At 46.0% G+C, this 21,241-nt stretch overlaps 1 protein-coding gene and 1 long non-coding RNA gene across 9 annotated transcripts in view; both read left to right on the top strand.

The window, feature by feature from the left end:
• BCO1 (beta-carotene oxygenase 1) overlaps positions 1-1,633 on the top strand; it is a 176,915-nt gene extending 175,282 nt beyond the window's left edge. For 4 of the 7 annotated variants that reach the window (XM_084958113.1, XM_084958114.1, XM_084958116.1 and 1 more), the window contains one exon: positions 527-1,633. In XM_084958113.1, coding sequence (XP_084814239.1) covers positions 527-756 — 230 coding nt within the window. In that variant the 3' untranslated portion in view covers positions 757-1,633. 7 annotated transcript variants of the gene reach the window in all.
• Positions 1,634-2,363: 730 nt separating this feature from the next.
• On the top strand, positions 2,364-20,419 carry LOC146402181 (uncharacterized). Of its 2 annotated transcripts, XR_014805378.1 has the most exons (4): positions 2,364-2,508; positions 4,017-4,395; positions 4,496-5,156; positions 19,507-20,419. It is a non-coding gene; the product is annotated as an uncharacterized LOC146402181 (long non-coding RNA). The 2 variants fall into 2 exon arrangements; XR_014805377.1 differs by lacking the exon at positions 19,507-20,419 and having other exon boundaries at positions 3,280-4,395; positions 4,496-5,284.
• The last annotated feature ends 822 nt before the right edge of the window (positions 20,420-21,241 follow it).

The raw sequence follows: 21,241 nt of genomic DNA, 5'->3' as shown, positions 1-21,241 counted from the left end.
TACAGAGGGGAACGCTGAGGTTACAGGCGTGCTGCAGAGGCATGAAATGAATTGGACTCACTCAGCACAGTGGTCCGAGTTTAGTGGAGTGGCGTATATTAGCCTAAGTGAGGCATCAAAGCTGATTCTTTGTGACTGGAGTTTCTGAAAAGTAGGAAAATAGCCCCCCTCACAGCAGACAGTAATTTACAAAGTGCTGTTGTAATTGACTGTGCAGATCCTCTCAGCAGCCCTTCTGAGGGTGGGAGGATTAGGGCCCCTCTACAGCTGAAGAGTCTGGGCTTTAGAAAGGGAAGGGACTGGCCCAGCCAGGACTGGAACCGCATCTGCCCATCCCCAGCCTTCGGCTCTTCCTGGTCTTTCCCTTCTGCTTGGGCGAAGTACCAAATTCACGTCCCTTCTGTTTCGATTAGATACTTACGATCAAAGGACAGGGAGCCAGAGCTGGGAAGCTTATCCCTGCAGCTGGAGGAGGTTCAAGGCTGCACTTTTATAAAGAGTTTCTTTTTGTTTCCTTTCCTCAAAGGAATTATCTTATCAGCCATCGTCTCTACCGATCCCCAGAAGCTGCCGTTTCTGCTTGTTCTGGATGCCAAAACTTTTACGGAATTGGCTCGTGCTTCCGTTGACGTAGACATGCACCTGGATCTCCACGGGCTGTTCATCCCGGGCACAGCCTGGGATGTGGAGAAGCAGACCCCTTCCCAGGAGGAGCAGGGTAGGGCGGTGGACCACGGGGTAGCCCCGCGGACCTGACGGTTGGGGCTCAGGCCCAGGAGAACAGCTTCCATGGGACTCAAGGCTGGTCCCTCCCTGGCTGGAGGGGGTCCCTCCTTTCATGTGGGGCTTCTTCTTGCTGTGGTTGCTTTGAGACAAGGTTATGGTAATAGAGCTTGTCAGTATCTTTTCTTCATTTTATTTTGGCCGTAAAAACCCTATCTGAAAGTCGATCAAATTTCTATTGATTAGCTCTAGCACGTCTAAGAAAGTGCCTTTCCTTTAGTGTAAAGACCATGACCATGAATCAGAAATTGTGGGAGTTCCCATCGTGGCTCAGTGATAACAAACCCAGCTAGCATCCATGAGGACGCCGGTTTGATCCCTGGCCTTACTCAGTGGGTGAAGGATCCGGCATTGCCATGAACTGTGGTGTAGGTCGAAGAGGAGGCTCAGATCCCGCATTGCTGTGGCTGTGGTGTAGGTTGCAGACAAGGCTTGGATCTGGTGTTGCTGTGGCTGTGGTGTAGGCCAGCAGCTGTAGCTGCGATTGGACCCCTAGCCTGGGAAACTGCATATGCCTTGGGTGTGGCCCTAAAAAGACCAAAAAAAAAAAAAAAAAAAAAGAAAGAAAAGAAAAGAAATTGTATTGTCATGTTATTACTGTTGGCAGAATGGGCAACCACTGGCCTGTTGGAGAAGAGACAGAAGGATTTATCATTGCGCCTTCCTCCCCGCCTTCCCTCCCTTCCCCCTTTCCCTTCTTTCCAGTGGACTAGACGAGGAGGTCTAGCCTCTCAATCAGGCTCTGTTAGAAAATGATGTGCCCGAGAAGGTGTGTTGCTGTGTGGACATTCCAAGCAAAGCAGAGCATAATATAAAATAATAAAAAATTTAAAGTCTGTTTAGACTTTAATTTTACATGGCTTTGTTCCCCTGAAGAACTTCTAAGTCAGGAAAATAGAGCGGCAGGAGTTCCTGTTGTGGCTCATTGATAAGAACCCAACTAGTATCCATGAGGCCTCAGGTTCAATCCCTGGACTCGCTTAGAGGATCTGGCATTGCTGTGGCTGTGGTGTAGGCTAGTGGCTACAGCTCCCATTTGACCCCTAGCCTGGGAATTTCCATATGCCGTGGGTGTGGCCCTAAAAAGACAAAGGAAAAGAAAAAAGAACATAGAGCAGCAGATCCAGATGGCTCATGGCCTGACAGGTGCCTCACAGTACAACTGATGGGACAGCAGACTGGTGTGGGGGCTGGACACTGACTGCCTGGTGGTGGCCGAGAAGCTGGCATCAGGATCGGGTCCTGTCTGGCCTGACGCTGAGAACCAGGGCAGTGAGGCCCTAGAGTGGTATAGAAAAGGAGGTGCCCCCAGCTAAATGAGCTCCCAGGGCAGACCAGGCATCTGGGCAGAAGTGAAGGAGCTCAGTGTGGAGATGGAGGGAGCAAGCCGACCAGGGTCCCGCGTGAGTATTTCGAGACTGCGGGCATCTGGGCATCGCCTTGGGGGTCTGCTAGGTGCTTGGGGCCTGGTTTAGAGAACCAAAGGCAGGCCGGCCGGCCGCACACGTCAGGCCAGACACACACGTCACAGGGTCGGGGGTTGGGATCACCTGCTTTTTTTGCACCTGTCCCCTCCCCAGAGTTGGGATTTTGTTCCGCCTCCAAGGAGATTCAGGAATGTGTCTGGAGGACAGGAAGGAACCTCTGGGAACAGTGCGTGGATACACAGAGGGGCAGACCTCTGCAGCCACCGTGAAGCTCCCACTCAAATGGAGGCGCCATCAGGTCAGGGTATTTTTTTTTTTCAATTTCATTTTCTTACTTGTAAAAACTTTTTATTAGAGTATAGTTGATTTACAGTGTTGTGCCAGTGTCTGCTGTACAGCACAGTGACCCAGTCACACATACAGGTACATTCCCTTTCTTCTATTTGCTTCCATCATGTTCTGTCCCAAGAGACCCTGTGCTGTACAGCAGGACCTTCTTGCTTTTCCGTTCGAAATGTCATAGTTTGCACCTACTAACCCCAAACTCCCGGACCATCCCACGCCTCCCCTCTCCCCCTTGACAACCACAAGTCTGTTCTCTATGTCTGTGCATCTGTTTTGTAGACAGGTGCGTTTGTGCCATATGGGAATTTTTTTCATTGAATTTTTTGTTGGAATAATTGTAGGTTCATGTGCAGTTCCAAGAAATAACACAGAGAGTTCCCATATGGACTTCACGGCGTTTCCCCAATTGTAACATTTTGGAAAACTACTGTTTAATATGACAGCCAGGACATTGACCTTGAGTCAACCCATAGATCTTCCTCAGATTTCTCTGATTTTCCGCGTGTGTGTGTGTGTGTGTGTGTGTGTGTGTGTGTGTGTGGTTCTATACAGTTTCATCACAGGCGTGTGTTCCTGCATCCATGGCCACTGTCGAGACAGTGAAGACCACATCCACACTGGGGTCCCTCGTGGTGCTTGCCGTCACCACACTCACCTCTCTCCCATCACCAGCCCCCATTCCTACCCGCTGGTAACCCCCATCTCCAAAACTTTGTCATTTCAGAAACGTCGCATAAGCAGAATCACACAGTGTTAACCTTTGGGAATGGGCTTTTGCCTCACAGCAGAACTTGGATATTCATGCAGGTGGTTTGTTTACACCCATGTTGTCCTGTGTCGGGTGTGTTTTATTCACCACTCCATCCTCTGCATCCAGAACACTGCCCAGAGATACAGGCTCTCAATTAAAAATGTGTCGGATGAATGAATTCCGTCAACAAAGAAATCCACCTGCATCATGTACCAACAAGAAATGGATTTTTTTTTTTTTTTTTTTTTTACAAAATGAAAAAAAGAAACAGCTATTTTACTGACATCTCCCAGGAAGACAGTTCATGTGGAGCCCAATGACAACACCCCACATTCCCCACAAAGCTTCCCCTCTCTGCTGCCCCTGGTCTCTCCTTTCTTTCCCTATTGGTCCCTGAAAACCTCCCCTACACCCCAACTTTTCCATTTCCCACTCAGCTTACAGAGCCCATTAGACAGAAACCCGAGCCCTGGGATGGCAGCACGAAGACCATCTGCTCGCTCCCCTGACTCTCTGGGCACCTCAGCACCTCCAGCCTTGATGAGATAGATTGGGAGGGAGCGTCAACCATCGTGACTTCAGAAAGACGCGATGGAGGCCTGCACTGGGTGGCAGGAATGGAAAAGAGCTGACAAGTGGGACCGTCACTCGCCTGTGTGCTATTCCGCTTTAAATATTTTAAAAATGCCTCCCCACTTTTTTCTGCTCAGTTCCCATTGCCAAGCAGGACCCAGACCTGGTCAGGCAAAAGGGCGCAGCTCTGCGGGGAAGGAAAGTATGCCTGTGGTTTGTTTACCCTGTTCGAGATGACAGCTGGCATACCGGACCGATGAGGAAGCCTTCACACCACAGCTTTTCCTGTTCCAGAAATCCTGAAGGTCGATGCCCGGACATCCAATTAATCCTCAGCCTTGGTTCCGTCGTATTTCAGACACAGGCCTGGGTCATTAGCTCCAAAGGCCGCAGGAGCCAAGACGCATGCGCCTCTCTTGAAGCCAAGACAGTCTGTCTCGGCCGCACAGCTTCCTTGTTATGCTTCACGTGGGTGTCCTGCGTGGCCAGGAAGTTCTGCAGGAAAAATTCCCCCAGGTTTGTTTACCGCTTTGATGAAGCCCCAGCATTTCACAAGCGCTCCACGATATGCCAGGTAAGTCCCCAAATGTTTGACCCACTAACCTTTTCCTTCAAGGGTTTCTCTAATTTGATGCCACCCCAGGAATGAGCTGGATGTGTACATGGCCAAATCAACCCACGATAAATCTCCATGCATTTGAGCTCCATCCACACTACTGGTTTGTTCTCATTTCCCCTCAAAGTTCCTGAGCGTCAGACAGGCTCCATTGAGAAGGTTGCTGGTCCAGGTTAAGGGCAAACACCTTTGATCACTTCAGCTATTTGAAGACTGGGTGGTTTTTAAATGTCCAGAAGTCTTTCCTGTGGCAAATCAGGACGTGCAGGCAGAGGGTCATTGCCACCTCCCTCCTCATCCAACAAGTGGGACCCACGGCCTCTGCACATCCACGTCCTTCTAGGCGTTTGGACTCAGCGACCAGCCAGGCGCAGACCACATAGGACCAGCCGCCTGGCCGCAGCAAGAAGTTGTCTCTTAAGGTGAAGCCCCAGCAAAGAAGTTTTCTTGGACACGGTGAGCAGAGAGAGATGTGGGAGCCCTGTGTTGGGGCAAGTGGGGACAGGCCAGCCTGCCCTCTTCCTAGTGACCAGGAAAGGCCTCCTGCACAGCTGCACCTTTGGGAGTGTCCTGGTGGACCGAAGGAGCCCCTGGCCAGATGCCGAGCATGCTGCTCAAGACAAGGATCTGGAGGCGGCTGTGGGGGCGCTGAACAAAGCAGGTGTTGAGTGAATTCCCCAAGAAAGAGCGGTGGAAAGAGTGGGAGAATTGGGGAGTGTGTTTGCTCTGATTACAAAAGTCATATATATTCATGGTAGAACACCTGTTTATGTTAAAAAAAGAAAGAAAGGAAGAAAGAAAGAAGACAGCCATAGTCCCAACCAAAAGAAAACCCCTCAACTCATTCTGGTGTGGTTTTCCCCAAGTTTCAAATTTTTTCTATGCACAGTTTACATATGAGTGGTCAGTTTATAACCCACCAGTTTTTAACTTGCTTTTTTGCACTTACTGTAAGATAAAAGTATTTTCCCCAATCACTAAATTCTTCTAATGGTGCATATCATTCCATCTTTGGAACATGGCATGATGTATGCTAGCCTGCTCTTGGACATTTAGCTTTTTGACTGTTCAGAACAACACCAGATTAGTGACCTTGTGTGTACAAAATAGAGTCCACCTCACCTCTCACTCTGGATTCAGGTGCTGTTATTGTCATTTTTTCTGGCTAGGTTCCCAACCATGGATTTCTGAGCCAAAGAGTAGAAAAACAAGGTTAGGAGTTCTTTGAAAGGCCAGAGGTTTGGGTTTGACTCATAAGAAACTGAGAAGCCATGCTAGAATCTGAGAGGTTCACATGGTCAGAGTGGCTGCAGGGCTGTTGAAGTAGACATTTCTCAGGAAATGGGGAAAAATGGATACCTGGGAATATAGCTTTGGTCCACACCGGAACCCTCCCTTCTTCCTTTGCTCCAGTCTTTCTTATCCTCTGTATCTTTCCACTGCATGCAGATACTTGTTCTTTTCAGGCATATATTCACTCTCTCATTCACTCACTCACCCATTCACTTACTCATTCAGTGGTGACTCTAGTTGGTGGCATATATGGTCAACAGAAACAGCAACTCCGCTGTCCTCAGGGAGTGTGTAGCATCATGACAGACACAGCACCAAGGAACAAACCAACCTAATTCACTGGAATGACGGTAAAAAGGGAACCCCAAGGGACCCCCTCTACTGTCTTGGAAGCCAGGGGTGGCTGATAGGTGAGGGATGGTAGCAGGTTACCAGGTGAAATTGACAATGCAGATGAAAAGAAGGGTGTGGGCACAGGAGAGAGCTTGGTAAAGTAAGGGTAGAAGTTCACCAGGAACCTCCGTGGGGGTGGCACGGTGGCATAGATGGTAGGCAGAAAAGGCAGAACCCCGGTTTATCCGTGCTCAGTAAGAAGTGAAATTGGCGTTAACCAAAGAGAAGTCTCCACATGTTTCTTCAAGGATGATCAAGGACTGATAGTAATTTTGTTTAACTGTAGCTTTTTTTGAGATTGAATTCATATATCATAAGGTCCGCCCATTGAAAGTATTCAGTTCAGTGGTGTTTAGTATATTGCATATTGTGTAACTCCCGCCACTGTCTAATGTTAGAACGTGTTCATCACCTCAGAAAGGAGCCCTGCACCCATTAGCAGTCACCCCTCATTCTGCATCCCCCCCGCCCAGTTCTTGACCACCCCACATTACTTTCTACCACCATGGACCTGCCTAGTCTGGACATTTCACATCAGCTGAGTCATGCAGTGTATGGGGGTTTTACCACTGGCTTCTTTCCCTCAGCATAATGTTTTCAAGGTTCATCTGGGTTGGCGTATGAATCAGTACTTCATTCCTTTTGTGACCAAATAATGTTCCATTGTATGAACAGATCACGTTTTGTTTATCCACTCATCAGTTGGGAGACATCTGAGCTGCTTCCTCTTTTTAGCTGTCTTGAGGAACGTGCACGTTCAAGTTGTTACCGTGGACCAGTGTTTTCATTTCTCGTGAGTGTCTTCCTAGGAGTGGAATTGCTGGGTCGTAGGATAAATGGGTTTAACATTTTGGGGGAGCTGCCAAACTGTTTTTCAGAGTGGCTGCACCATTTTACAGTTCCACCAGCAGCGTTGGGGAGTTTCATGTGTCCACATCCTGTTTGTCACTGTCTGCTCTTTTGATCTTAGTCCTCCTAGATGCAATGAAGTGCTGTCTCATGGTGACGTGCATTGCTGTTTCCCTAATAGCTAATGACCTAGAGCAGCTTTCCACGTGCTTTTTGGCCATTTGTGTATTGTGTTTGGGGCAATACCTACTCAAATCCTTTGCCATCTTTATTTATTTTTTATTTTATGTTAGTGAATACTCACTAGCACTATGACTTTTATTTAGTACAATATTTTTAGGTATAGCATAATGCCCAGCACCCCGTACATTAAATCACCTTGTCAAAAGAAAAAGTGTATTTAATTTCATATGAAGCCAGTTGGGGGTGGGGTGCATTTACCTTACATCCATTTACTAAGCGTTAGCATTGGTGGAGCATATCGAGGAACATTTTCCAATCTGGAAGAAGGGCAGCGGGAGTCCCAGGTGGTTTCTAGACTGCGGAAGAGGGTTAACCTTGAAACTAGGGCTTTTGCTGTTTTTAAATGGGGATATTGGGGGGGTATCATTGAGTCATAAGGGTTCTTTATATATACTAATATATTATAAAACCCTCATCAAATATGTGCTTTGCAGTATTTTTTTCCCATTCTGTGGGTAGGTAGTCTTTTCATTTTCTTGATGGTGCCTTTTGAAGCACAAAAATTTTTTGTGGGTTTTTTGTTTGGTTGGTTTTTGTTTTGTTTTGTTTTTTTGGACTCTTGCCTTTTTGGGGCCGCACTCATGGTATATGGAGGTTCCCAGGCTAGGGATTTAATCGGAGCTGTTGCTGCCAGCCTACACCAGAGCCACAGCAACTCCAGATCTAAGCTGTGTCTGCGACCTACACCACAGCTCATGATAGGCACCATTGGATCCTTAACCCCCTGAATGAGGCCAGGGATTGAACCTGCAACCTCATGGTTCCTAGTCAGATTTGTTTCCACTGCACCCTGATGAGAACTCCTTGAAATACAAAAGTTTTAAAATTTTAATGAAGTCCAGTTCAATCTAAGTTTTCTTTTATCTCTTCTACTTTTAATGTCCTAAGAAACCATTACTTAATCTGTGGTCCCAAAGATTTACTCCTATATTTGCTACTATGAATGTTATAATTTACCTCTTACATTTAGGTCTATGATCAATTTTGAGTTAATTTTTGTATACACCAAGAGGTTGGAGTCATACCTTTTTTTTTTTTTTTTTTTTTTTGCACATGGATGCCCATTTGTCCCAGCATAAAAGTCATGATTTAAGGTTGATAAAGCCTCCAGACAGAAAAAAAAAAGTATCTCCTTTTCCTCCATCATTCCCAGAAGATATTCCCTTCAACCAGTGAGAAGCAGCTGTTGAGCAGCTCTCTGCTGGTCTCAGCAAGGCCTTGGTTCAGAGACAAGGAAACCAAGATGGAAGCCTCAGCCAGTAGAGATTCAGCATCTGCCCACCCATTCATCCCTGGGCCCTGGCAAAGTTCCCGGGGAGCCCAGCATAGGCACGCTCAGTTCAGAGTCATAGCCCCCGGTAGGACTTTCCAGGGCTTTCTTCTCTTAGGTACCTCCACTGTGTCCCAGGAGGGCTGGGCGTGACTGGTGTTCCTTGAAAGGCTAACCCATTCCAGGAGCTTGGGACCAGTGAAAGGCATGGGTCCTCTGATTGTGTCTTCAGTCTGCCACTTAGGCTGGGCAAGCAGGAGGTCTTAGCCTAGTTCAGGGTTCTTTAAATTGCCATCAGAATGAATGTGGGAGGAACAGTGATGTTTACATTGTTTGGGCATCTTCTGTAATTAAGGGCTTATTATAAGAGTAACAGTGTAACAACAGCTGACACGTATTGACAACTCACACTAAGTGCTGGTTGTCACGTAATCCTCACAACAGGCCTGAGGTAGGTCCTGGTACCATTCTCATTTAATGGGTGAGAAAACTGGGTCTCCGAACAGTTAGGTGACTTGCCCAAGATCACAGATGGTTCCTGAGACTCCCAAGTCTAACTCCTTTACGACTTCTCTTGTCTTAATCTTACTCACTTCTTCACCTCGGGACTCAGGATAGTAACTGGGAAACAGTGGGTGCTTCATTAAAGAACAACACAAGAGGTAAGAACAGGGGCTCCAGCCTCGCTGCCTGGATTCTGATCCTCTTGAAACCCGATGATGCCCCAGTTTCGCCATCCATAAACTAGAGGTAGTGCTTGTCTCCCATTCAAGAGGTTGTGAAACTTAAATGAAGATTTCTTGACACATAGCGGTTGCTCAGTAGATTTTAGCTATTTTATTAATGAGCCTTAAATATAGTCAAGAGCTTGAACCTGTGCTCCCGGAAATCCTCACTAGTCATATGACCTTCGATAAGTTATTTTAACTTCCCTGTGCTTCTGTTTCCTGATCTGTGAAATAGGACTAATATTAGAACCCACCTTATGGGGCTACAGTGAGAATTAAATAATGTTTTTATAGCCCTTAGAAGAAGTGTCTGCCACTTAGTTACACCACCTGAGTTGGCTAAGATTACGTAGGCCGTTCATGCAAAGGATGCTACATGTAAACCCTTGAGTGAAGGCTGGTCCTCCTCTCTTTGGAAAGTGATCCTGGAGTGGTCAGAAAGGAAGGGGTCAGTGGCCCAGGCACCCAGAGTAATCCAGTCCACCCAGGGGACATGTGGCATTAGAGATGACATAAGCAGATCACGGGCATGCCCAAAATAGCCAGTGCACAACAAACCGTCTAACCAGGTATGATCAGAAGACCCTCCAAAGGGTAAAGAACAAGATAGTCGAGTTACATGGTCTTAATTCAAATAGAAACCGTCTTCTGGGGTTGATGTGCTCACAGAGGATCCTACTATCAAGGGCGTGGGCAACACCAGGCAGAGGGAACAGTCAACGGGCAGGGATTGTCATCAGTGCTCTGCACTACTGCCCCATCTAAAATAGCGCTGTTAGTTTCCTAGGGCAGCTGTAACAAATTACCATGAGCTTGGAGGCATAAAGCAACAGAGATTTATTCTTAAGCTCTGAAGGTCAGAAGTCTAAAATGAGTCTTACGGGAATAAAATCAAGGTGTCAGAAGGGGAGCTTCCCTCTGGAGCCTCCAGGCAAGGGTCCGTTTCCTTGCCTTTTCCAGCTCCCTTATTCCTCAGCTGGTGGTCCCACCTCACCTCACCATGTTCTCCCTGCTTTCATTATCACATCACTTTCCCCTCCTATAGTCAAATCTCCCCCGCCTCCCTCCTAGAAGGACACTTAGGGTTACATTTAGGGCCCACTGGATAATCCAGGGTAATTTCTCTATCTTAAAATCCTTAACTTTGTGACATCTATGAAGGCCCTTCTGCCGTATAGGTGACATCACAGGTTCCAGGGCTTAGCACCTGGATATCTTTGGGGATCGTTACTAAGACTAGCTCAAAGCACCTAGCTCTCAGTGCACTCGATAAATATCTTTTGAGTGAAAGTGTGAATGTTAGCCATTTCGTATTGTCATTGGCATCATCTTGGCTTCAAGATTCGTGGTCAAGACGTGTGTGTGGTCTCTTTGATTTCAAGTCTTGTTCAAATGTCACCTTCAGTGCCAATTTTCTGATCTGAGTTTAATAGAGCAACTTGCTTCCTCTGTCACACACACGCTCTATCCTGCTCAACTTTTTTTCCCCATAGCACTGTTGCCTTCTAGCATACTACACGTTCATTTATTTCTCCATTTACTGGTATTTGCCCATCTCCCTACTAGAATGTTAGCTCAAAGATGACATTCAGAGCAAGGATTTTTCTGTCTTAGTCTCCGATGTATCTGAGGGGCCTAGGATAGTGCCTGGCACACAGCGGGTGCTCGGTACGTGACGGTTGAATGAACATGCAAACTGAATGGCCTCACCATGTTTTCTTCAGCTGCCAGTCTGGTTCTTTATCTTTTGTGGCTGATCTGGGCTTTCATGACAACAAAGGCATTGCCTTTGGTGAAGGCAGTCAATTCTAGGTAACCTGTGTATTGTATTACCCTATTTATGGGTCTCCACCCTGTCCTATTAACTAACACACTGGCAATTTTGATTTCCAAAACACAGATAACCTCAATTCTCATCTCCACCAAGACTTATGAAACTCTGAGAGGGAAACGGATGGTTTGACTTTGGATGTATTTTGAGGGATAAAACTTGTTCGAATGTGGATGCTTGCAGGGTTGGGAGGGTAGGCTGTCACTGGTTGGAGTGGCTGGGGTTTGTTGGGTTGGGTTATACTGTTTCCACTGGTCTGCTGGAGGTGATGGGTTTGTGGTTTCTGCAGTTGGTCAGGCTCAGGGTGGTCGCTGTAGAGGGAACCTGAGCGCCTGAGGGGGCATGGTGGGGGGGGGGGGCTTCCTGAAGCCAAAGTTGTGTGTGTCTATACATTTGAAGGAGAGTAGAGCTCATCTTTTGTATCAGCTTCTCAACAAGTAAAGGGAAGGACTTGTGTGTTGCCCCAGAAACGAGGACTCTGGGACTTAAGACATACAGGTTAAATTAACAGGCTGTACACAGCTCAGAAAGGCAGCAGTTTGAAAGGTATGCCTTCTTCTTCCCACCAACAAGTCCCCAAGCTCTGGGTTAGAGATGCTGAACCAGGTGCTGGTTCAAATCTCAAGATGACCAATCTCACTTTTTCTATGACTCTGGGCATTTCTTGAAGTCCAATTTTTTTGTTTTGTTTTGTTTTTTTCTCAAAGGTAGACTTGGGATGGCTCTACTGTCTTTGATTTCAGTGTGAATATGAAAGTGCTTCAAGGGTGCTATAGAATGCTATAGAATGGCACATTACTAGTGTCAAAGGGAATACGTGCCTTTTTTGATGTGACAAGACTGCCTTGTTCCTTATTCCATCCATCCATCCATCCTCCATCCATCCATCCTCCATCCATCCATCCTCCATCCATCCATCCTCCATCCATCCTCCATCCATCCATCCTCCATCCATCCATCCTCCATCCATCCTCCATCCATCCATCCTCCATCCATCCATCCTCCATCCATCCTCCATCCATCCATCCTCCATCCATCCATCCTCCATCCATCCATCCTCCATCCATCCATCCTCCATCCATCCTCCATCCATCCATCCTCCATCCATCCATCCTCCATCCATCCTCCATCCATCCATCCTCCATCCATCCTCCATCCATCCATCCTCCATCCATCCATCCTCCATCCATCCATCCTCCATCCATGCATCCTCCATCCATCCTCCATCCATCCTCCATCCATCCATCCTCCATCCATCCATCCTCCATCCATCCTCCATCCATCCATCCTCCATCCATCCATCCTCCATCCATCCTCCATCCATCCATCCTCCATCTTCAATCCATCCTCCACCCATCATCCACCCATCCTCCTTCTAGCCATCCCTCCCACAAATGTGTTTCTTCAAAACATGCATAAAAGCTACCATGTATGTGACAAAAGCTTTTTATAAAACATTGATCCTCAAAAAACCACTGAGGTCCAAGGAGCTCAGACCATTTGCTCAAAAATCACACAGCTAGAAAATGATGGAGCAGAGCCTGAATGAAAACCTAATTCTGTGTGATGCCAGTGGCAGTGTTTAACATCATGCGCACTGAAACATTCCTAAAGGCAGAGAAGAGAGGAGCGCCCCAGCCTAAAGAAAGGGAGGGGGATAGGTCTCCCTGATACAGCACCTTGTATTTTACCGTAAAATGCATGCACCTGTTAGAGTGTATTCCACATTATGCCCATGCTTGTTTTCATCATAAAGAATTTCCCAGCAATCTCTAAGTACAAGTGAAGTTTTGGGGGGTGGGTACCCCAGTGTAGCTCTCTGCTGTTATCCCCTCACAAACACCATTTTCCGTATCAGATGCTTGTTGCTTATGTTTGAGCCTTATCTTCTGGGCTGGACTAGAAGCTCCTGGAGGGTAAGATCTGAGTCTGATTCCTCCTTTCTCCTTCCCAAGGCTTAGATCAGGACCCAGCATAAAACAAGCATGCAGATAATGGATTTGGCAAAACGTATTGAATTCCTGGGAGATACAGATGGTATGATGCAGTTCTTGTTCTCAAGATATTTACAACTCAGCTAGAGAGGCCAAGCTTCCAGAAGCTTCCTGAAAAGGATCTCCCCAAGACTCTTGGCATAGCATTTTAAAAGCGTGGGGAGTTCCTGTTGTGGCTCAACAGTAAGGAACCCGACTAGTATCCATAAGGACGTGGGTTCACTCCCTCGTTCAGTGGGTTAAGGATCTGACATTGCCATGAGCTGCAGTGTATGTTGTAGATGCAGCTTGGATCCCAAGTTGCTGTGACTATGGCATAGGCCAGAAGCTGCAGCTCTGACTCAGCCCCTAGTCTGGGAACTTACATATGCTGCAGGTGTGGCCCTAAAAAGACAAAAACAAACAAACAAACAAAAGTTTGGGACTGTAATGCAGCAACAGATGAGGTGGTAGCTAATTAAGAGCAAACAAAAAGTTTCATTAAATAGGACACATTTTGGAGTTTCTGTTGTGGCACAGCAAAAATGAATCCAACTAGGAACCATCAGGTGGTGGGTTTGATCCCTGGCTTCGCTCAGTGGGTTAGGGATCCCGCATTGCTGTGAGCTGTGATGTAGGTCGCAGACACAGCTAGGATCTTGCGTTGCTGTGGCTGTGACGTAGGCTGGCAGCTGTAGCTCTGATTGGACCCCTATTCTGGGAACCTCCATATGCCACAGGTGCAGCCCTAAAAAGACAAAAACAAGGGAACAAAACAAAACAAAAAATAGGACAAATTTTGTGAAAAGTGACAGCCGGCTCCTCTGGAAAGGCAGCATTTTATTAATTCAAGAGCACACCTTCAAGTGACAAATTACTGATGTTGAAAGTGCTGTTTCCCAAGAAGGGAAAGTTGAAAACAGTCACCTGCTCTAGCTGCTGTCTGTTTTGGGAGAAGAGTCTCAGTCTCTCATTGCTTGGCCTTTGAGGATCATGTTCAAACTCTAGCAGCAGCATGGATAAACCCACATTCATTTCGGGCAAACTTGGGTAGGTTGGGGTTTATTAGATTCAATTCAGATATTTACCAAGCTCACCGTGTAGGTGCTGAGATGGGGCATGCACCCAGAGGCAGGGATGCATAATGAGTGTCTCACAAACTCTGCAGGGGATCAGGGAGTCAAAATCCTGGCTCCTCCATGAAGCAGCTGAGGGACATGGGCCAGGGCCTGAGTTTCGTAAACCATGGCATGGAGATCCCAGATCTTGGAGGCGCTTGCACAGACCTGTTGGGGTGATGGACATAAATCTCCCTGTGCAGGGAACTGCATGAAGAGCTCCACAAAGGGGCACTAGGAGAGGTGGCCATTATAGAAAAAATAATAATAAGACAATGACCTGATTTCAAGAAACTCCCAATCTAGTGAAAAGACCATGTTCACAGATAAACATCATTAGCATGATGGCTATGACTATTTTTTGACTTTTTTTTTTTTAACACAGAGCACTTACCCTGTGCCAGACACCGTGTTAAAACGGTTGTACCTGGATAATCTCATTTATTTGCACAAAACCGTATATAGCAGGAACCACAATTTTTCTTACTGAGGAGTCTGAGGTGTAAGCAGTTTAAGTATCACGCTCAGGGTCACAGAGCCGGAGAGTGACAGAAGGTGGCTTTGAACCCAGCAGTCTGGCTCAGAGGCAGAGTCAAGGCACAAAAAGACAGAAAGAAGCTGGGAGAGGCTTCTCAGAGCAGGTACTGGAGTGGCGAGCAGTTTGTCATGGGAGGGAAGAGCTGGCAGGAGAACCGCTCGCTCTGTTTGGGAATTCGGCTGGGTCAGGAATTTAGAGGGTTTGGGATGGCAGATGGGGGTGGGTGCCTGGAAGATGAGGGCACAGAGGAAGAGAGGGAAGAGCGGGCCAGATGCTGAGACACCTGGTGAGCCAGACACAGGGACTTGGGGAACCAAAGCAGGGTGAGAAAGAGAGGGTCATGGCATGGAGTTGACATTTATGCCTATGTTCAAAGAGGAACTTACTCTGGGCGGCATGACTGAATAATTAGGCCACAGCAGAGTTTCCAACTAAATAACTACTTTCTAAATATTGTTTATGTGCAAGTCTTGTCCTTTCTCCTAATAGCCTGTAAGCTCCTGAAATGTTGACTCTAATTGCTTTTGTTCTCGCACAAGTACCTGACCTATGGTAGGTGCTTAAAAATTCCGTTAAATGAATGAATGATTAAAATTATGAATGAATGAGTCTCTGAAGAACTGAATTTGGAGCTGGATTTAAGAAAAATGCATGTGCATCACAGATCTAAATGTGAAAGAGAAACAAAAGAGCTTCTAGAAGAAAGCATAGGAGGGTATCACCTTGATTGTAAAGATTTTAGAACACAAAAAGCGGCACTAGCCATTAAGGAGAAGATTGATAAATTTCATTAAAATTAAGACTATCTAAAAAGGAATATCTGCATCTGAAGCTAACACAACTTTGTAAGTCAACTATACTCCAATAAAATTTATATTTAAAAAAATCCTCCTATGTAGCACTGGGAACTATATCTAGTCACTTATGATGGAGCATGATAATATGAGAAAAAAGAATGTATACATGTATGTGTAACTGGGTCACCCTGCTGTACAGTAGAAAATTGACAGAACACTGTAAACCAGCTGTAATGGAAAAAATAAAAATCATTATAAAAAATTTATATTGAAAAAGAATATCAGTTCATCCAAGACAAAGAGAGTATAAAGGCGAGCCACAGGTTGGGAGAAAAAATTTATGTTTCCATATATATTAAAAAAACCTCCTAAAAATCAGTTTGAAAATCCATTTTTTTAAAATGAAGCAGAACTTAAGCACTGAAAAAACAGATATATCCACATGATCAAAACGCATAATTAAAGGCGCTCAAGATCATTATTCATTAGGAAAATACAAATTAAAACATGATACCACTACACACCCACCAGAATGGGTGTAACTGAACGACGGACGCCACCAATTATTGAAGGATGTGGAGCAACCGAGACTCTCATGCTCGACTGGTGGGAGTATCATTTGGTGCAACCACTTTGGAGAACCGGCAGTATCTGCTGAAGCTGAACATGTGCCTGTTCTCTGAGCCGGCAACTGAACTAGGGCACATCCACGAGGAAAATGAGTTCAGAGTCCACCCAAAGAAAGACTTGAAAATGTTCCTAACAGCTTTACTGTCATAGCCCCAAGTTGAAAACAATCCATGTATCCACCAACAGGAAAATAAAGACAGAAACGGTGACATAGTCATACAATGGTATAGTCACAGGAGTAAAGAACCAACTCTTTTTTTTTTTTTTTTCTTGGTCTTTTCGTCTTTTTCTAGGGCTGCACCTGCGGCATATGGAGGTTCCCAGACTAGGGGTCTAATTGGAGTTATAGCTGCCATCCTACACCACAGCCACAGCCAAGCCATGCCAGATCCAAGCGGCATCTGTGACCTACACCACAGCTCACGGCAATGCCAGATCCTTAACCCACTGAGCAAGGCCAGAGATCGAACCCACAACCTCATGGTTCCTAGTTGGATTCGTTAACCACTGAGCCACGATGGAAGCTCCAAACCAACTCTTGCTGTGAGCACCTAATGGAAGAATTTCAAAGACATTGTATTGAGTGAAAGAAACCAAATGCAAAGGTTCAAGAAAGAACAGGAAAAGCCAATCAATAGTGACAAGTCACAACAGTGGTTTCCTCTGGGAGGTACTGACTGGCACAGGCCTCAGGGAACCTTCTGGGCCACTGGCACTGTTCTTTATCTTGATCCCACTGGTGAGTTCACAGGTGTATCCACATGGAACAACTCACTGAGCCACATACTTCATGTTAGATCTCAATCAAGATGTTTTTCGAAGATAATAAACATATGTAAGTGTTAGTTTCAAATCTTGCTCGTTAGAGAGGTCTAACATATTTCAGAAAATATAACAATGAATTTAAATGTTTAAAAGTAAAATCAAGGGCAGGGGGCATGAAATAAAAAGGAGCAGAATGAGATGTTTAAACAGCTAGAGTAGGAGGGGAGAATGGCAGATGGAGTCAGACAGTGGATGAAGCTGCCCTGTAGCGCAGCATTCATATCAAGGAGAAATGAGAAGTGAGGTTGTCCACCCAGACCTGAGAGGATGTAGCTGGCAGGGCCCTGATGGTAGAGGCGATGAGACTAGAATTTTTATTTGAAAGTTAACTAGAAGCTAGTAATTCTGAGCTGGGAAGGATGGGACTAAAAACCCGGACGATGCTCGTGGGGATGATGGTGATAAAAAGCCTAACACTCAGCATTCATGGAGCACCTGCTGTGTACCGGGCCCTCTGTCAGTGATGGTGATAAAAAGCCTAACACTCAGCATTCATGGAGCACCTGCTGTGTACCAGGCCCTCTGTCAGTGATGGTGATAAAAAGCCTAACACTCAGCATTCATGGAGCACCTGCTGTGTACCAGACCCTCTGTCAGTGATGGTGATAAAAAGCCTAACACTCAGCATTCATGGAGCACCTGCTGTGTACCAGGCCCTCTGTCAGTGATGGTGATAAAAAGCCTAACACTCAGCATTCATGGAGCACCTGCTGTGTACCAGACCCTCTGTCAGTGATGGTGATAAAAAGCCTAACACTCAGCATTCATGGAGCACCTGCTGTGTACCAGGCCCTCTGTCAGTGTTTCCCTGGTATGATTTCCTCTAATCCTCGCAGCCCCTCTGGAAAATTACTACGATTCTTTTCAGGGAGAAACTCGGGAAGTGGAGTCATTTACCTGGAGCCTCCAAGAAGAGGACGAAGAGAGGAAATGCAATGACTGAAGGGAATTCAAACAACTTCACACGTGTAAACAGGCCTAAGGAGCAGGCACATTACTGACCTGACATCAATGCGGCAGAAGAAACCAGCTCCTACATCCAGTAGCGTATTGGCTAGAATTCTAGGGGGAGGACGGAAACTGAGTATCTTTGCTATGCTTTCGGGTGTATTAACAACATACAATACCCAAACTAAAGAGGACAACGTGGACAATGGTGTGGCTTGAAGGAGGAAATAAAGGTTCTTGGACAGGACTTGGTTTGAAAGAAGTACCTGGGGCAGCCTCTGCCCAGAGCTGTTATATTGTGACCTTCTGAGGTTTGGAAGGTTCGCATCTTTTGAATCACCCTTGATAATTCATCTTCCTCCATGTCGGCAAGGTCGGGTTGGGCAGCAAGGGAGGAAAAGATCCAGGAAGATTTTCTCCCTTCAGACTGTGTCTTTCAGTAAGTTCATACTTATAGTGTATGTTATAGTCCATGCATTGTTTTATTTGCTTTTTTTTTTTTTTTTTTGGATGCACCAAGGCTCATAGGAGATCCTGGGCCAGGGACTGAACCCATGCCACAGCTGTAACTAGAGCTACAGCAGTGCCAGCACCAGGTCCTTAACCTGCTGAGCCACCAGGGAATGCCTATGCATTATTTTAGAAGCTGGGGATACGGTGATAAATAATATAGGAAGTTCCTGCCAGGACTCATGAAACCAATATCATAGTCAGAGGAGACACACAATACACAAATAAACATAAATTATTTTAGGTAGTGATTGAATGCAATGGCGAAAAAAGAAGCAGGTTGAGGCAGGTTTTATGTAGGAAGGTAAGTGAGGGCCTCTCTGAGGAGTTGGCGTTTGAGCTCTGATCCAAGTAGAAAGGGCAGTGTTTGAGAATATGACGAAAGATTTCCAGGCTGCGACATGAGCCAGTGCAAAGGCCCGGGGGTGAGCCCTTGTGAAGGTCTGCTCAAGAAAGAGCAGGAAGGCCCGTTTGGTTAGTGCACATGGAGGGAGGGGAGAGTGGTAGGCAACGAGGTCACAGAGCCACGTTGTGCAGGGCTTTCCTGGCCACCCTAAAGACTTTGGATTTTTTTTTTCCCAAGGTTTGTGGGGAAGGGTTTTGTGTTGGGAAGTGACTTGATCTGATTAACTTAAGGGGAAAAAGAGCTAATAAGGGACAAGAGGAAAAGCAGGGCGAGCAGCCGGGAGGCTAGTGCAGGAGCCCAGAGGGGCTGACTGGTGGTTGGACTGCCGTGGCACCAGTGGGATCATGACTCAGGAGAGTCTGCAGGAGGGGCTGCACGGTTTGTTCATTACCTGGATGAAGAGCACGAGAACAGAGGACAAGAATGTCCCTCAACTGCTGTCTTTGGGTAAATGATGCTGCCACTTCATAGGGAGAATGATTAGGTTTATGGGGTAAAATCAGGAGTTTCCTTCCTTCCTTCCTTTCTTTTTTGTCTTCTTAGGACCGCACTTGTGGCATATGGAGGTTCCCAGGCTAGGGGTCTAATCAGAGCTGTAGCCGCCAGCCTATGCCACAGCCACAGCAGGATCCAAGCCATGTCTGTGATCTACCCCACAGCTCACGGCAACGCCAGATCCTTAACCTGCTGAGGCCAGGGATTGAACCCGCAACCTCATGGTTTCTAGTTGGGTTCGTTTCCGCTGCGCCACGACAGGAACTCCAGGAGTTTGTTTTCTGACACGTGAAGCTGCAGGTGTCTGTTGGATATTCAACTGGAGATGTTAGCCTACTGTTGCACGGAGCAGCTTGGAGGTCAGTGGGGGATTGCGGAAAACATCTGCAGTAATGACTTGTGGACAAAAAAATCCCAGTTCTTCCTACATATTAACATGTATTCATTCAGCAAATATTTACTGAGCACCTACTGTGTGTCAGGCACATGCCAGGTGCTGGGAATAAAGCACAGATTTGGAGAGACACAGTTCCTGTCTTCATTACAACTTAATTAGTTCACTGGTTTCTGAGACACTTCTCTGAATATTGTGTAAATGTATAGAATCAACTCTCAAGAGTTATAAATACTGACTGAGATGTTCTCTGACTCAGCACTTTGGAAGAGCTCAGATTTTCAGAAAGAAGGGAGCTATATATAGATTTGGACAAATGACAGATTTACCTAATAAAATATTTGAAGACCGCCTTAAAATGAATCAGAAGAGACTGTCTCAACCGAATTAATGTTTACGAAGCGTCAACTTGGTGTAATGGAAAAGCTTACAGGGCTGGAAGGCAGAAGCTCTCGGCCTGTCTGCTCTGCCCTGACTGGGTCACATGCATGCCCTTGACTGAGTCCTTCTCCCATCTTGCTTCAGTTTTCACTTCAAGAAAATGAATCCACTGGAGTCATTGTTTTCTAAAGAGCTTCCAAACTATTAATTTTTTTCTTTGTGTTATTTCTTTTACTGGACACTTATTCCTCTTTCTAACATTTATTTTAAAAAATAAAATAAAACCCCAACCCCCAAAGTGATTCTTCTCTTTTTTTAGTATAGCCTTTTCTTTTTGCAAATGAAAACCCTTTTCCTGATTGTAGAGTGATACATGGTCATAAAAGCACAAAGAGAGTAAAAAGTTGCTACAATGACATCACGGAGATAACTCTGTTCTGGACATCAGTGTATCTGCAACATGTATCCTATTCTCGACATCAGTGTATCTGCAACATGTATCCTATAGCAGGTGCTTAATAAATATTTGTTGAATGGATGGCTACTGTATCACTTGAAAACATCCTTTTAGTCTTCAGGACCCCCCCCCCCAAAAAAATCCATTCTTTTTAGTTTCAAAGAGGGGTGAGTTACAGCAGCAGAGATCCAAACTGCCGAGACCGAATCTCTTAGATTACACCTTTCACAACAGCTGATGTTTGATATCTGTGGAATGCAGGGAAACAATAACACTAAATACGCCACTCTGATGGCCATAAACAAAACCAAGGGCGGCTCAATTTGAGCAATATCAAGGGCAGCACAGCAGTCCACAGCCTAACCAGGAGTGGCTCTGGCAGCAGCTGCCCCACAGATCCTGCCTCCCACACGTGGGCCCTCTTCCTTCTCTCCAGCACCAACAGGAGGGTTTGGGACAGCTGAGTTCAACTCAACAGTTTTTACTGAGAATCTAGCATCTTTCTGATTAACTCCCTTCCCAGTAAACCAAGATGGTCCTCTGATTGCCTCTGGAAATGAATGGAAGCCAGATCCTGTCTGCGCATGCATGGTGCATTTTTCTTCTCCAGTGGAATTTGTGGCTATTGCTGAAAAACTGGAACACTGGACATCTGAATCTGAATTTC

Source organism: Sus scrofa, chromosome 6 (genome assembly GCF_054392235.1).
Source record: "Sus scrofa isolate SSC_HxYL_T2T_F1_AM1 chromosome 6, Sscrofa_HxYL_maternal_Yorkshire_Landrace_v2.0, whole genome shotgun sequence".
Classification (NCBI taxonomy): Eukaryota; Metazoa; Chordata; class Mammalia; order Artiodactyla; family Suidae; genus Sus; species Sus scrofa.
The sequence above is the reverse complement of the archived record's forward strand: the minus strand, read 5'-3'. Positions and strand labels throughout refer to the sequence as shown.